Raw genomic sequence first — 15,190 nt, 5'->3', positions numbered from 1 at the left:
GGAGCCTAGGCAGTTTGGATGCTCAACTTGCTAGACCTGGATCAAGGTGGGTGGTCCTTGGACTCCCCACAGCGCAAGGAACCCTGATCGTTCCTTGGGCTGATGAGGGAGGGGGACTTGATTGGGAGAGGGGAGGGAAATGGGAGGTGGTGGCGGGGAAGAGACAGAAATCTTTAATAAATAAATAAATTTAAAAAAATACAAAAAAAAGTTATCTATCTTCAATCTTAACAGTTTCCCTAAGCACTGTACTGTAGCCCTGTGGCTCCACTCTGCAACGACTCTAACACTCAGGACACTCTTGCATCAGTGGCTCTGCTATGACTTTCTGCTGCCCAGACAGAGTCATATGACATATACCACCCTAGGAGAAAAGGTCCAGCCTGACCACTTTTAACACTGGCATCATGCTCCCCACCTGTAGGACACTCAGTCCTTCTTACTGCTATTTTTTCTTTTAAATGTAGAACTCAATAAAAATCTATTAAAAATTAGTGTGTTTATTATCTCATGTATTATATACATTGTTTGAGGCTTCCCATAGGCACTTAAGCCCTACCAACAGAGTTGTTTTGTTACAATTTCTGACTGATAATCCCACATCCTCCTTGAGCAAATTATTGTGTATGGTGAGTGACCAAAATATATTTCTTGGGAAAATAGGTGAGTATTTTACTTATAGTAAATGTTCATTATGGGAATACTGAAGACAACTCATTTTCATTTTTTTTAAAAATTCTTTTTTCTTGAACAATTTAAATACTCAAGTAGAATGTAACTGTATATTTCAGGATGATTTTATACTTTTAATATCTTTTTTTTTCTAGACCTTGTTTCATAGAACTGGTTGACATTCTTGTTACTTTATTAAATGTTTGTTTTCTTTAAGGCTCAGAGGAAGCAGAGCCAAACTCCTTCTGTAAGACTTCCATCCTCTTGTGAAAAGTACATCTTGCGAACCAGACCTTACTTCCCATTTACTCTGTAATACTGGAGAGACATGGCTCCAGACTATAAATAATTCCTTCGTGCTGTCAAAGGTCACATACACCCTCAGGGGTGTTATTATAGTTCCATGTGTATTTCAGTTTTACACACTGAAAAATGAAATAACCCCTGATGCCCTGAAGTTAAATTTCATCTTTACTATTTAGCGGCATGACTGTAAAGGAACAGCTTTGTTTGCTTTCAGTTTGGTTAAAAATACTCATGTAAATAGCAACTTCTATCATCTAAGGTGATCTGGGAGCCACTGGGGTAGAAGAGCAATCCTTGTCAAACAGAAATCTCATCAACGCTTTTGTGTTGGTTTCTTTATCCATCTTTACATTTCAGTAACAGAGACAACTGTTAGTGCCAATGGGACTCAGACTCCCGCCGCGGTGCCCTGGAAGACTGCTTTTTCACTCCTCTGCTTCCTTTGGCTTCAGTGTATTGGTGGAAAAGAACAAACACCAGCCTAGCTGGATCTCTAGAGCAACCTGACAAGCAGAGTAATGGATAGTATAATTGCCCACTCTCTACTAAAGTTTTAACTGCCCTCTCCATTCACAGAGACCTAATACTTCTTCACAGATGAACTTCCATCTGGTATGAAGAGATAAATATATGTTCATCAAACTTGTATCTGGGCTGAAGGGAGGATGTGGTTGGAAAGGTACGTATAAAAAGCATGAAAACTGGAACCCCCAGATTGACCGTAGTTCATATTTCATTGAAAATTACAACCAAGAAATTAATTATCTCATTGTTTTTGTAAAGTTACTGTTTACATCTTTCTGGTTCCAATGGAGGGACTTGCCCTACGTTGAGTATGGCCAAGTCTTTAGCTGTGTGCTTGCTTCCTCAACTCCCTGCTCTAACCATCCCCTCTCCTGGGTTTGCCCAGTCCTGCTCTGACCATCTCCTCTCCTGGGTTTGGCCTGCTCAGTTCTTCTGACCATCCCCTCTCTTGGGTTTGGCTAGCCCTGTCCTGCTCTGACCATCTCATCTCCTGGGTTTGGCTAGCCCCGTCCTTCTGACCATCTCCTCCCCTGGGTTTGGCTAGCCCAGTCCTTCCATCAGCATCCAGTGCTCCAGGACCTCTACTTATAAAAGCTTTCTCTTTGGATCCTCTTCTTCCCAGCTTCTCCTCCTTCTCATCCCTCGATAGCTCTCTTCTAAGCAAGTCCACATTCCTGTATCTTTATCTCATTATTTTCCTTTGTTTCTCCCCATTCTGATGAAGTGGTGCCTTGCCAGAATCATTAGAAAACTTCATGTTTGTCACTATTGGCAAAGGCAACTTTTCTCTTCTATTAAGACTTTCATGATTTGTGAGAGACCAAATTTCTCTTAGGTTCTCCTCCGAAAAACACACTCCTCCATTTCCCAGCTCTGGTTCATCTTCTTGTCTCCAAGCATGGGTTTCTCCAAGAATACCACCTCCAGTCTTCACTGACACCCACTCAGTAAGCTCATTCAATGCTATGCCATCAAACACTTTAACAAGTGACTCAGTCATCTCCAATGTGAATCTCCTTCCTCAAAGTACAGACTACTTATATTAGACTGCCTGCTCTATATTGATACTTGGCATGTTAAATTCATCATGCCCTAACAGAATACACAACTACCTTCTACCCTATGTGAATAAACACAAGGCATTACACTACCATCCATGGTTTGGAAATACCACCAACGTTACAGTTGGACAGCCTAGGTGATACATTACATGTATAGCTTGTTTTATATATAATGCATCATGTGTACCATGTATATGTAACCCCCACAAATATATGGCTCTTTATAGACACAGGTTTTGAATTCATAGATTCAATCAATCCAAATTGAAAATATTTTGAAAAATGGCATTTGCACAGAACTTGTTTTCCATGTAATCATTTCTTAATGGATATATTATAACAACCACTAGTTAATATTTATATGTATTAGAACATAGAGTTCATTTAAATATATAGGAGTTGGTACATAGATTTTTTATTACATAAGTGAGTTGCATGTCCAAGGACTTTGTTGCCTGTGAAGACCCCCATAATTGATTCCCTGTGAATGTCCTGGTAAAGAATGCAGACGCTCATAAAAAGCACCAGACTGTGAGGTCATGCTGAAGTGTGACTTGAGCAGGATGCACTTTCTCTTGATCTCAAACGAGGGAACCACATGAAAACCCACTTTCCAGAAATAAAAACCTAAGCTTATATGATGATTGTTTGGAAATTCAAACGGTGTTGTGGACTCAGACAGAGATCTCAAGGCACTGGCCATCTGCATTCAATGCCTCCGCACTGTGGCATCTGTTGTGTGAGCTTAAGTCCCCTGCACTCAGTTTCCTGTAACAGTGATCTACATAGATGCAGATGGTGGGAATGCTCGGCAGTCAGTTGAGGAATCTTTGAATTACAGTGCTCACAGCTTTTCAGGTTCCTGTCAGATGTCTCCTCTCCCTGCCTGTTCCAATTCCTTTATCTAGTGTTGCTTAGGAGTAGAGAAACTCATAGGATCTCTCCAAGAGAACTTTATGCAACTGCTTAACTCCAAACAATTTAAGAAAACCCACACCTATACCATATATGTATATATAAATGGAGAGTTTTCTAGTCCCAAAATATGCATACACTAGTTGCTAACTTCTCTTCACAGCCTGCTATACATGAGGACCAACGGTAATTTATTATCCTCTTAACACTTAGTATTTAACACCAGCCTTTGTTAATACCAGTATTGCCTTTCTGTGAACCTGTTTATCTTGTCTTTTATTGTTCTAGACTAGGTACTAGATCTAGTCATAGCAATAAAGTTGACAGATTCCTAGCTGAATAAAAGCTTGCTCTGGGCTATTTTGATCTCAAGCTTGTATTTTCTTAAATCTTTGCTAATTTGAGATACCCATAGTTCTTAACTCATTTTCGAAGTCATAGAATAATACCCACTGTAGCTGGGTAAAGATAAACATGACTCTCTGGGTGCCTAGTTTGACTGCTATGAATCTTAATAGAGGAGGGGATGCCAGCATGGCCAAAGCCAGGGCCTGGGACACAAGTGTCTGCAATGAGAATTGGACATCTACAAGGGTTGCAGCCACCACATTTTACAGAGATGGTAGGTAAGAGGTCAAGTCTCAGCCAAAGACACTTAAATACAGATGTTAGATAGACATAGCGGGACTGAGTTCCCCTGCCTCCAGAAATCGCAATAACTTAAGGTCAGGAAGAAACACAAGAAGAAAAAAAAACACCCTTACAGTTAACAAGAAAGATGCCTGTGAAATCACAGCAAAATCTGTCTTGGGGTAGGCGATATTCACTTTTGGAACCAAGGAAAGACTGCTGCCTAGCAGGACACGCACACAAGATTTGTGCGCTGGGATAGGCCACAGCCTTCTGCTGTGAAAGATGCAGGTCCATCCTCTCCAAATGTCAGTGCTGTCTGGTCTCTGCAGCCCTCGAATCCTATCTCAGAGCATCAGAGCATAAGTATATGGTTTCTTGTGGGCAGTTCTTATGAAGTTCATTTTTTCAAGACCAAGCCAGTTTATCCCTTGTAGTACCTACTCTAAGCTCTCCTGTCTCTGCCAGGAAAAAAAAAAAAAAACTGCCTGCATCTTTTGGACTTATTAAACACCTAACTTAGATCTCTTTTATGGAGCTGTAACTTGCTAATTTGCATAATGGCTATTTATGTGCATGTCCTATCTGTCTACTGGAGAGTCCATCAGGTCTTCCTGTTCAAATCTGTTGCCAGAACTGCACCATGCTTTTGACTGAAAACAGAAAGTGGAAGGAGAGAACAGGGGTCTATTGAGATAACCCTGGGTTGTCATAATAGATGAGGGCAGTGTCACTATGGGGACAAGGAAGGAATGTGGGATGGCGTTTCAAAGGTTCAAGTTTTGAGATGTTGAGTTTGAAGTTTCCTGAGACATTCACATGGAGAAGGGAACCAAACAGAACCAAACAGTAGTTGTAAGAACTACTAGAATAGCATTGTAAAGTTCCATCAGCTAACGAGGACAGCAAGTGTTCCACAAGGTGACTGAGCCCCACTATGAATGTCAAAGCCTCTAGAGAAGAATTAGCTTGCCTAGGAAATAGAAAGTAAAATGGAGTCATCAGTTACGTCTCATTGAAGGAGGCTTTTATTACTTCCTATTGATTTTCCTGCTTTCTTAGCTCATTGTTCTGTTTTGTAAAATTAAAATCCTATCGGTGTGACTTTATATAGCATAAAGTCCCACACCTGATAAATAGTTGAAAGCCTAGACGAGCCACTGTAGCGCCAAATGGCTGACCAAGTTTATCTTTCATTTGTTGATCCTTTGACATTTGTCTCAAAGTTGTCTGATTTGCTACCTTCAACTGCATCTAAGGGTCAAGAGGGACAGTTAACATAGTGCCACAAAGATAGGTAGCATTCGGGGGCTAGCAACAACTATGTATGAATAAACAAAACCTCATACGTAGTCCCCTTTGCTTCCACGAAATGTGCAGAATAATGATTTATACACATCATTATTAATCAACATGAGCATACAGAGGTCGCCAAACAAAATACTGAAGCAATTTTGATTATTATATAAATACGAAAAATTAAAAATAATATGCTAGCGATTAATACCACAAAAGGATATCTAATTTTAAAACTGTTGTCATTTAACTAAATGCTGAGTTATATCTCCTAAAGAATGTAAATTATACTTCAAATAATATTTACTCTATGTCTAAGCCAGCCCCTTTGCTTTCATCCCGGCTCCTATATATTTCACTAAGTTGTTTTTCCTTATTACTTGACTTGCATTGTTTTGAAGAGCACAAGTTATGCATGAGTGACTTTTATCTATGCCCGTTAGCTGAGGTAACTGAATATTTTTAAACATTATATTCAGTTGTAAAACTTAGATATAACTCAGGTTTTTCGTAATTTAGTATGCATTTAACACTGACAAATTTAACAGTTGTAAAAACTGTTCCCCAGTGTTTGGGGACTCTATCTCAGACGTGTTCATTGCACACATGAACAGTCAGAACAGTTGAACAAGCTTTGGGTGATTTGTTAAGTCAGGTGTTGGCTGATGACAGACACTTTCCATATCCATCCCATTTCCCAACATTCTCCTTCCCATCTAAGATACCCAAGTTTGCAGAAAACAGGAAGTAAATGAAAGCAATACCAACATATATGCTAGCACCATTTATCTGTTATAAATTATGATTTTTGTTCTGATAAAGTCATTTAAAAATGCTGCCAGAATTTTCAACAGTAAGGGGGATGGGACCTGGACTCCACAAGTGTCATTTGCTTTCCATGCAAATATCCCATTAAATTCAAGTCATGCTGAGAACGTATGAGTTCTTTTATTGTAGCAACTATTGCAAAGCAAACCTTTATGGAATCTTAAGACACTTTGCTTTTGAAACCTGAGATACGGCTTAGTTACCTGGCCTTCTCTGTGCTTCCCAAGGACTGATGAACTTCAATGAATTCCATTAGTTGTTTTTGCAGCATTGCATCTTTGCCCTTGATCTGAGTAATGAATTGATGCTTCAGAAGGTCCGACACTGTCGGACGCTTTTCATAATCTTTGGTCAGGCATCTGTATTGGCAAAAAGGAATATATTACTATTAAATAAGTTAGAGTTTTGAAATTATCATTCAGATTTTTAAAAACTTCTATTCAGACTTGATGCTTCTCACAAATCCAATTCAAAACACATCTCAAAAACATGAGATGGCAATGTGATACATGTTTACAACAATGCCCATGTCTGTAAGGGATCATACTGTAGTGATGCCACAGGTTATCCAATACCACTTTAGTTCATTTCCCAGCAACGCATAGTGATAATCAAACTCTGTCTCCATTTCAAAGTCTCCTTTCCAGGTCATTCAAGATTGGAATCTTTAATGTTTATATAAAATTAACATAAACTCTTAAGTTTCATTTCACCATGGATTTAAGACTTTTTAATCAATAGATTTCTGGTAACTCAATAGAAACTTAAGCTGCTAAGAAAATTAAATTTTCTTAGATTTCATGCCAGTAGGTATTTCAGGAAGTCATGTGGCAGATATTTCAATGAGTAAATAATACACCTGTGGACAGGATCAACCATGGAATATTCATGAGGAAGGATAAGGCTAGTTAAATGCTCTTGCCTGCGATGGTATCACACACACAAAAAAGCATTTGAATAAACATGGAATGTTTATTCAGCCTTGGCAGCTGTCTTCAAATATTTGTAAGAAGGATTTGACCAGTTTTTAGTGGTCACTGAGGGCTAAAATCCCTTGATTATTTGGTAGAGAAGATTCCAGGTCAGTGTGACTTTCTCGCGCTTGTCAAGGTAGGATGCATTTTACTGAAAGCGTACTGTTCATGAAGGATACAAGCACCACATGAATGGCTCAATGTGCTCTAAAATCTCTTGACCCTGACATATAGTATCTCCATGGTGAAAAATTGGACCATTATTTGTGGATATCAAAATAAATCAATAAGAAAAAACGAGCAAACAGAAGCTGGGTCTGATGGTATAGGATCAAAATCATAGGACTTCAGTCAGGCTACAGAGTTGAAGACCATACTGGGTAACTCAAACACTATCTCAAATTAAAACATACAAACAAAAAATACAGTACAAAAAGGACTGGGGAATGTAGTTCAGTGGAGGAGCATTTTCTTAGGACACATGAGGCCCTAAATTCAACTGCAGTGCCTCAAAACAAGAAGGAAAGGAAGAGGAGGAAGAGAAAGGGGGAGCAAGAGTTTGAAGAGGAGAAGGAGGGGGTGACAGCAAAGGGGAGGTGGAGCAGCAACTGCCACCCAATCCTTGTCTCAGTCAGTGCCATCAGTAATCAGTGTCATTGATTCTCTCCCAGGTTGATAATTTGACAACTTATTTCATTGGGCTAACCAAAAGCCTTCCCTAGGGATGCTAAAATATGCTATGGAATGAGGTTGGTGCTGTCTAGAAACTATCACAAGTGCTCTTCGGCTTCATTTGATTTAACAGAGAGAAACAGTTTTTACATCTATAGCACTTTTGCGTATGTACTAAGAATAGTGACAGATTATTTTATTCAAGCTTGGCTTTGCCAAATAGCCGGTGCCTATCTGGCTCTGCTAGACTCAAAAGTAGCAGTGACAGGGAAGGCGACGGTGTTCTAGGCTGCTTATTGTCCAGCTAGACAGAAGGACAACAGAAACGGTAAGCCCGATAAAAGTGGAAGTGGTGACTGGGAGAGGAACAGAACAGCACACAGGATGGAATACTAATCACCTGGGGAAGATGGGAAGTGAGTCTCAGGCAGAAACTGAGAAATGAGTCAGTCAAGCCGAGATCCACCGAACATCTGAATCAAAGACACTTGAAGACAGGTGATCGCTGTGGGACATATCAGCCATATCAGTGGCTTCCCCAGAGACTTGAGGAATGATAGGATGGCATGCAGAGCAAATGCTTATGGTACCTTGGGCATGGAAACTTCTAAAAATTATCAACCATACAACTGTCACCCACATTCAGAGGGTCTAGTTTGATCTTATGCTGGTTTTTTTCTTGTCCAGCCAGAGTTGGTGAGCTCCCATTAGCTCAGGTAAGCTGTTTTAGTGGGTGACCCCCTCATGGTCTTGACTTCTTTGCTCATATTCTCACTCCTCCCACTCTTAAACTGAACTTTGGGAGTTCAGTCTAGTTCTCTGATGTGTGTCTCAGCCTCTGTTTCCGTCGGTTGCTGGATGAAGGTTCTATGGTGATATTTAAGGTATTTATTAGTCTGAGTATAGGGCAAGGTCAGTTTGGGCATCCTCTCCTCTATTGCTTAGGGCCTTAGCTGGAGTCATCTGTGTATTCCTGGGAATTTCTCTAGTGTCAGGTTTCTTGCTAACCCTATAAGAACTCCCTTAATTAAAGTATCTCTTTCCTTCCTCCATTTCGACTATTCCATTCCCTCAAGTTCTCCTCCCCAATCCTATTCTCCCTTCCTCTTCCCCTTCTGCCCTCACTTCCCCCCCCTAATTTTGTCAGGCGATCTTGTCTATTCTCCTTTCTAGGTAAATCTATATATGTTTTTCTTAGGGTCCCTTTATCCATTTTTCGGTTAAGGGGTATCTAAGCTGTTTCCAGGTTCTGGTTTTTACAAAAAAATACTGCTATGAACATAATTGAACAGAGGTCCTTGTGGTATGATTGAACATCCTTTGGGAATATGCCCAAGAGTGGTATTGCTGGGTCCTGAGGTAGGTTGATTCCCAATTTTCTGAGAAACTGCCATAGTGATTTCCAGAGTGATTGTACAAGCTTGCAGTTTAAGTCTCTCATCTTTCGAAGAATACATGGATTTATTGGCAGGAACTCCAGCAACAGTCATGTGCCCTGGCTGCATTTGCAGAGTGGATTAGCACATCAGATCATCATCCTTCCTCCCATTCACAACAAGGAGTCATTGCTTACCTTCTTTCTTTAAGGTAAGAACCATAAAAATCATGGAAAACGTCAGTGGGTGTAATTTTTCTAAATGGCTGATCCACTTGTAACTGTGTAGAGACAAATCACTTCTTTTAAATAGCTATCAAATGACATTGTTTTCCAAATTTCAAATGCATAAGATTTTGATAAACAGGATCTTCAGATGCACTGATTAGAATCAAATATCCCTGGCTGTACAGTAAGAGTCAGTGATGCAGACAAATGAAGGGTTAAATAACTGACTTCATAAGTAGTAGACATGAGCAGGTGGGAGAAGCAGAGGGCAATGTTACAAAGGCATTGGACAAATGAATGTGTTTCTGGATGATAAAGGGTCCTTGGAAGCCTGATTACAGAGAGGTGAATGAACTTGACCCAGAGATCATTATTTAAGCAGGAGTAAATTCCTTGAACCCTTAGCAGATAATAAAGATCCCCCCTCTCTCTTCCTTTCTTTCCCTCTCTCTTTTTCTTTCTGTTTTCCCCTCCCTCCCTCTCTCCTTTTTCTGTCTCTGTCTCTTTCTCTCTCTCCCTTTCTTTCTCTCTTTCTTTCTGTTTTCTCCTCTCTCTTTTCCTCTCCTCTCTCTCTCTCTCTCTCTCTCTCTCTCTCTCTCTCTCTCTCTCTCTCTAAGGAAATGGTAGAGACTTCTGGAGACCCTTGGAGCTGCTTAACAGTTAAGAAATAAGAGGAGGATTCAGATACCAATGGCCTCCGTTCACATCATTCAAAGCCACAGAGGCTGGTATTGCTTCAGTTTTATTTCAGACTCTATTGCTACTCACTTGCTAATGAAGTCATTGAACTCTGCTGACCATAGCTCCGGCTTCCTTAGTTTAGGGGGAGGATTCCTGGAAAATAAGAATCAAGGTTGGAAGTTGGACATTGATCAGGTGATAAAATATGAAAAGCAGCCTGAGATCAAGGAATTACTGTGGTCCCAGGTTCTGCCTGTACCATCAAAGATTGCCCCCTTTCCCATTTCCAAGAAAGATAATTAGCTATTAATCATTCTTTATATAAAACGACAGCTTCCTAGTTTCTCTGAAAGCATTTAATGTATAACCCATTTTCCTGCTATGCTTATTATTTTTTCCTAAAGACTCATCTGGCTTTTACCTGAAATCCCTAGGAGAAAATGCCAATATTTATCAAACACTAGGGGAAAGAGTTTTCTCTCTGAGTTCTACAGAAATCCCCGAGGAACAACCCTGGTGCACAGAGGACTGGGACAGGTAGCAAGCTGCAGCAAGAAGGGAAGAATACCTCTTGGAGCTGTTCCTTTGTTTCTAGAAACATGGCAGAAAGCATGAGTTTGGATGTGACAAAAGCAAAGAACTGGAAAATACCATTAGCGATAGAGCTCTGAATGCCACTTAAAAGATTTTGCTATTAATTCCTTTTGTCTTTTAAGCTGAACAAATCTTTTCTTTTTGGTGCATCTGTGCACACAAAGGAGCAGCACTTGACAGTGAGGCTGCCGTGACTCCGTAATCAAGCAACATTGATCAACCATGATGGCTAAATTTGCTAAAGTGCCGCTTTATGTTAATTCTAACAGCTCTTTGTTTCCATCAGGGGATGAAAACACTTTGTCTTCAGTCCTGCATTGCTCCTTAAACAGCTTGTAATGAAATTAATGTATAGTCGGTACAGGCTCATTAACGCCAACCTCAGCTATGCACGTAACGGGATCACATCAATGCGCCTTTCAGTCCCAAGGACCAAGATTGCTGAACTGCACTTTTAAAAGATTGCTTTTCTTCAGTCAATAATTTTATTTTGTTTCTTGTCCACTGATAATTTCTGTGGCGAGCTATACTGAATTGCTTTGTGTATAGTGAGGTTTGATAATTTCACAATACCCAAAACTGTAGGCTTTCAGATTCCCCCTTTCAATACATTTCTTCAACCAGTGTTCTCAGGGTTCCATTTTAAAGCCACACTAGCAGCAGAAATAATAGGAAACAATTAGCATGAAGCACTTTGCAGAACACTCGGTAGACTAAGTGTCACCCTGGCACGACAGATCAGTGGTTACCATTCTTCCTGTTTGTATTCTTATTACCAAGATGACAACATGGAGTTAAACTGGGTGGTTTATAATAAAATTAAAGTGGCCTTGGGCATATATAGTTTCACCTTATATGCTGAATGACTACAGAAGTTAGAAAAAACGTATTTCTGTTATATTTGAAATTTTAATGAAATGTTTTAAGCTTGTATACAGAGGATTTTCTCGTTCTTCTAATTTGTTTCTACCCCATGCCAAAAAAGCAGCACGTTTTATAAAACTTGAGATAGTGGATATTGAAAAAACAGAATGATGTAAATATCATAATTCAGAGTTACTACACAGGAAATTCCAAAGTAATAAACAACTTGTAATGTGTGTTGCTAGAAACATTTAATTATACATAAACAATTCCAAAGGGATCCCCTTGAGAATGAACAAGCATGGCGGCATTATTTCCTTAGGACTACAGCATTCAGTGCCCCACCTCCTACTCCTGGTATGGCTTCACATGTTGAAATCACAACCTTTGATTAATAGAGTGCATAATTATCGACTATCATGTACCACGCTCTTTATACCCCTGACAATACAAGCTCTATGTGTGTGTTTTCCTTAGAATTAAGGAATCAGAAAAAATCTTTACGATCTTTAAGAATAGCTCACCTATATTTAAGATGGACAGTTTTTTCATATTGGTTTTCTGAGACATCTAGAACTTATCAACATATACTTAAAATAATAGAGAAATTAGCCAACTGTAGTGGTACAAGCTGGCAGGAATATATTGAAGATAAAAAGACCAGATGGTTAGTTCAAGGGTAGCTAAGGCTACACCTTTAAGGTGGCCATCGTAGTGTATATCTGTAAGCCCACCAATGGAGATAAAGCAAGAAGATCTGAAATTTAAGGTCAGCTTTAGCTATATAGTGAATTCAAAGACAGCTTAGGTTACATGGGGCTTTGTCTTTAAATTTTGCAGAACACTTCTGAGTATTTCCATGATGAGAAGTCAGTCACAAGAAAAAGAAAGAAAATAGGTCACAAATCTTGAACCTGCTGGTTACCTGACCTTGGTATTTTGAAGAGTGCTCTCATGGGATGCAGCTCAGCCAGTGGAGGGTCTCCATCACCAAGTTCAATAGCTGTGATACCCAGGGACCATGTGTCACATCTAGCATCATAAGTGGTATCTAATTGCTGTTCACATGCAATCACCTAGAAGACAAAAGCAGAAAAGGAAAGTGTCAAGGTTTCAACAAGCAAGCAGCAAAATGTTCAGAGAAAAGTCCAAGTGATTAAACTGGTTAAGTTGAAAGACAGTTAAAGATAAAAAGCAATAATTTAGAAGGAAAAGGAATCATATAAATAATAATATTTTTATTCTGAGCATAGATAATAAAATAGCAGGTTTGCGAATGTATGAAGAAAGGGCCCATGAAAAGAAATAGTTTAGAAACTATATCAGAAAGAAGAAAAAATGGTGTCCTGCGTGGAATGGGATCAAACACACAGCTAATGACTGTCAGATATTTGTTTAATAAACAGCTGAAGAGGGTAGGCGGCAGCCACCCAGCAGCAAAGAAAAATAGATCCCAGAGAACTGAAAGTGAAGGAATCAAGGGAAATCAACTTGAGGGCAGTTTAATTAAATAGCCTTTAACCTTCCTGGCAATTAGAATGCAAAAGCACCCTGGGATGAATGAGAAAAATTTGGAAGAATGCAAATGGCTTAAACCATTAATAAGAAAAAAGTCAACTCAATAAAAATAAACACCAATGGAAAGGTACAATGGCTTATGGAATCACACTAGATTTTCAAATTGCAGTCAACTGCTACTAACCAAATGTGACAGTCAAAAGAATAAGTGGAGGAGAATGGTTTTGCAATATTGTAATAAAATTTCCTTCATAACTTCTAAATGTGTAAGAAGCCTATAAATCAGTGGCTCTCAACCTTGCTAATGCTATGATCCCTTAATACATTTTCTCATGTTGTGCTGACCCTCAACCATAAAATCATTTCATTGCTACTTCATAATTGTAATTTTGTTACTGTTATAGATTGTAATGCAAATATCTGGTATGCAGAATATCTGATCTGTCATTCCCTGATGTAGCGCTTCCCTCCATATCTTGTGAATGTGTTTTATTACCATTGGTTAATAAAGAAGATGCTTTGGTCTATGGCAAGCAGAATAAAGCCAGGTGGGAAATCTGAACAGTGATGTAGAAAGAGCAGGCAGAGTCAAGGAGACACCATGTAGCTGCCGAAGGAGAAAGGTACTGGAACCTTACCAGTATGGCACAACCTCACGGTGATATATAGATTTATAGAAATTGGTTAATTTAAGGTGTAAGAACTAGCTAGAAGTATGCCTGAGCCATCAGCCAAACAGTGTTGTAATTAATACAGTTTTTGCGTGATTATTCACATCTGGATAGCTGAGAAATGAACATGCAGTCTCTGTTTACAGTCCTGAAAGGGGTCACAACTCACAGACTGAAAACACTAATACAAATACTAATTGTTAGCATTAATGATTACAAAAGGGAAATTCAGCTTCACATGGTGTAAAACATTCATTATTATTATTTCTTTTATTTTTGAGATTATAGTATAATTACATCATTTTCCCCTTCCCTCCCCACCTCCAAACAGTCCCATATAACTTTCCTTGTTCTCTTTTAGATTCATGGCCCTATTTTTCTGTTAACTATTGTTACATGCACATATGTATATGCATATACACATATATTCCTAAATATATAAATACAACCTCAGTCTGCAAAATGTTACATGTATGAATGTGTTTAGGGTTTTAGATAACCAATTGCTGTGCTCTTTCTGGGTAAGACTGTTTCTCCTGCTCCCAGCATTCCTTATTTGCCTGCAGTTCTTTGTGTGGGTTTGAGCGCTTGTGGAGGCCCTGCCATCCACTTTTGCATGTCTATTGTTATCCTTGTTCAGCTCATGTTAGGCAGTCATGCTGGTGAGACATTGGGTGGAGGTTCTGAAATTACTAGAGGCACAATCTCACAGCAAAATCCCTGTTCCTCTGTGGTATGGGAAGTTCTTCTGTGTATGTGTTGCTTTTATTGATTGATGAATAAAGCTGTTTCAGCCAGTGGCTTAGCAGAATATAGCTAGGCTGTGAAACTAAACTGAATGCTTGGAGAAAGAAGGCAGTGTAAATAAGTCATGTAGCCACCCACAGGATACAGATGTGCCAGAACCTTGCCAGTAAGCCACAGCCATATGACAATACACAGATTAATAGAAATGGGTTAATTTAAGAAGTAAGAGCTATCCAATGATAAGCTAAAGCTAATAAGCCAAGAGTGATTTAATTAAAACAGTTTTTGCGTGATTACTTTGAGTCTGGGAAGCTAGGAACAAATAAGTAGTCTCCGACTGCACCTCTGGCTCTTATAATCTTTCCACCCAGTCATCTGCAATAATCTTTGAGCCTTAGATGCAGGAGTGTTTTAGTAGATGTATCCAAAGGGTCTGGACTCCTTAACTATGCATTTTGATTGGTATGGTTTTCTGTAATGGTCTCCCTATCTGTTGCAAGAGAAAGTTCCTTGATAAGGACTAAGAACTACAGTTATTTATGGGAATGAGGACAAATACTTAAAATAACCACTATTTTAAGCATTATTTAGTGTGTGTGTGTGTGTGTGTGTGTGTGTGTGTGTGTGTGTGTG

The 15,190-nt window shown here is 39.3% G+C and overlaps 1 protein-coding gene across 1 annotated transcript in view; it reads right to left on the bottom strand.

Annotated features, from left to right (window-relative positions):
- Myo3a (myosin IIIA) overlaps positions 1–15,190 on the bottom strand; it is a 207,223-nt gene that overhangs the window by 136,674 nt on the left and 55,359 nt on the right. Inside the window, exons 6-8 of the mRNA XM_005354744.2 lie at positions 12,552–12,697; positions 10,251–10,316; positions 6,437–6,592 (exon numbers count right to left, since the gene is read on the bottom strand). Of these exons, the coding sequence (XP_005354801.1) occupies positions 6,437–6,592; positions 10,251–10,316; positions 12,552–12,697 (368 nt within the window). The remainder of the gene's footprint in view (positions 1–6,436; positions 6,593–10,250; positions 10,317–12,551; positions 12,698–15,190) is intronic.

The sequence above is a fragment of the Microtus ochrogaster genome, chromosome 16 (assembly GCF_000317375.1).
Source record: "Microtus ochrogaster isolate Prairie Vole_2 chromosome 16, MicOch1.0, whole genome shotgun sequence".
NCBI lineage: Eukaryota > Metazoa > Chordata > Mammalia > Rodentia > Cricetidae > Microtus > Microtus ochrogaster.
Note: the sequence above shows the minus strand (reverse complement) of the source record. Positions and strands in the feature narration are given on the sequence as shown.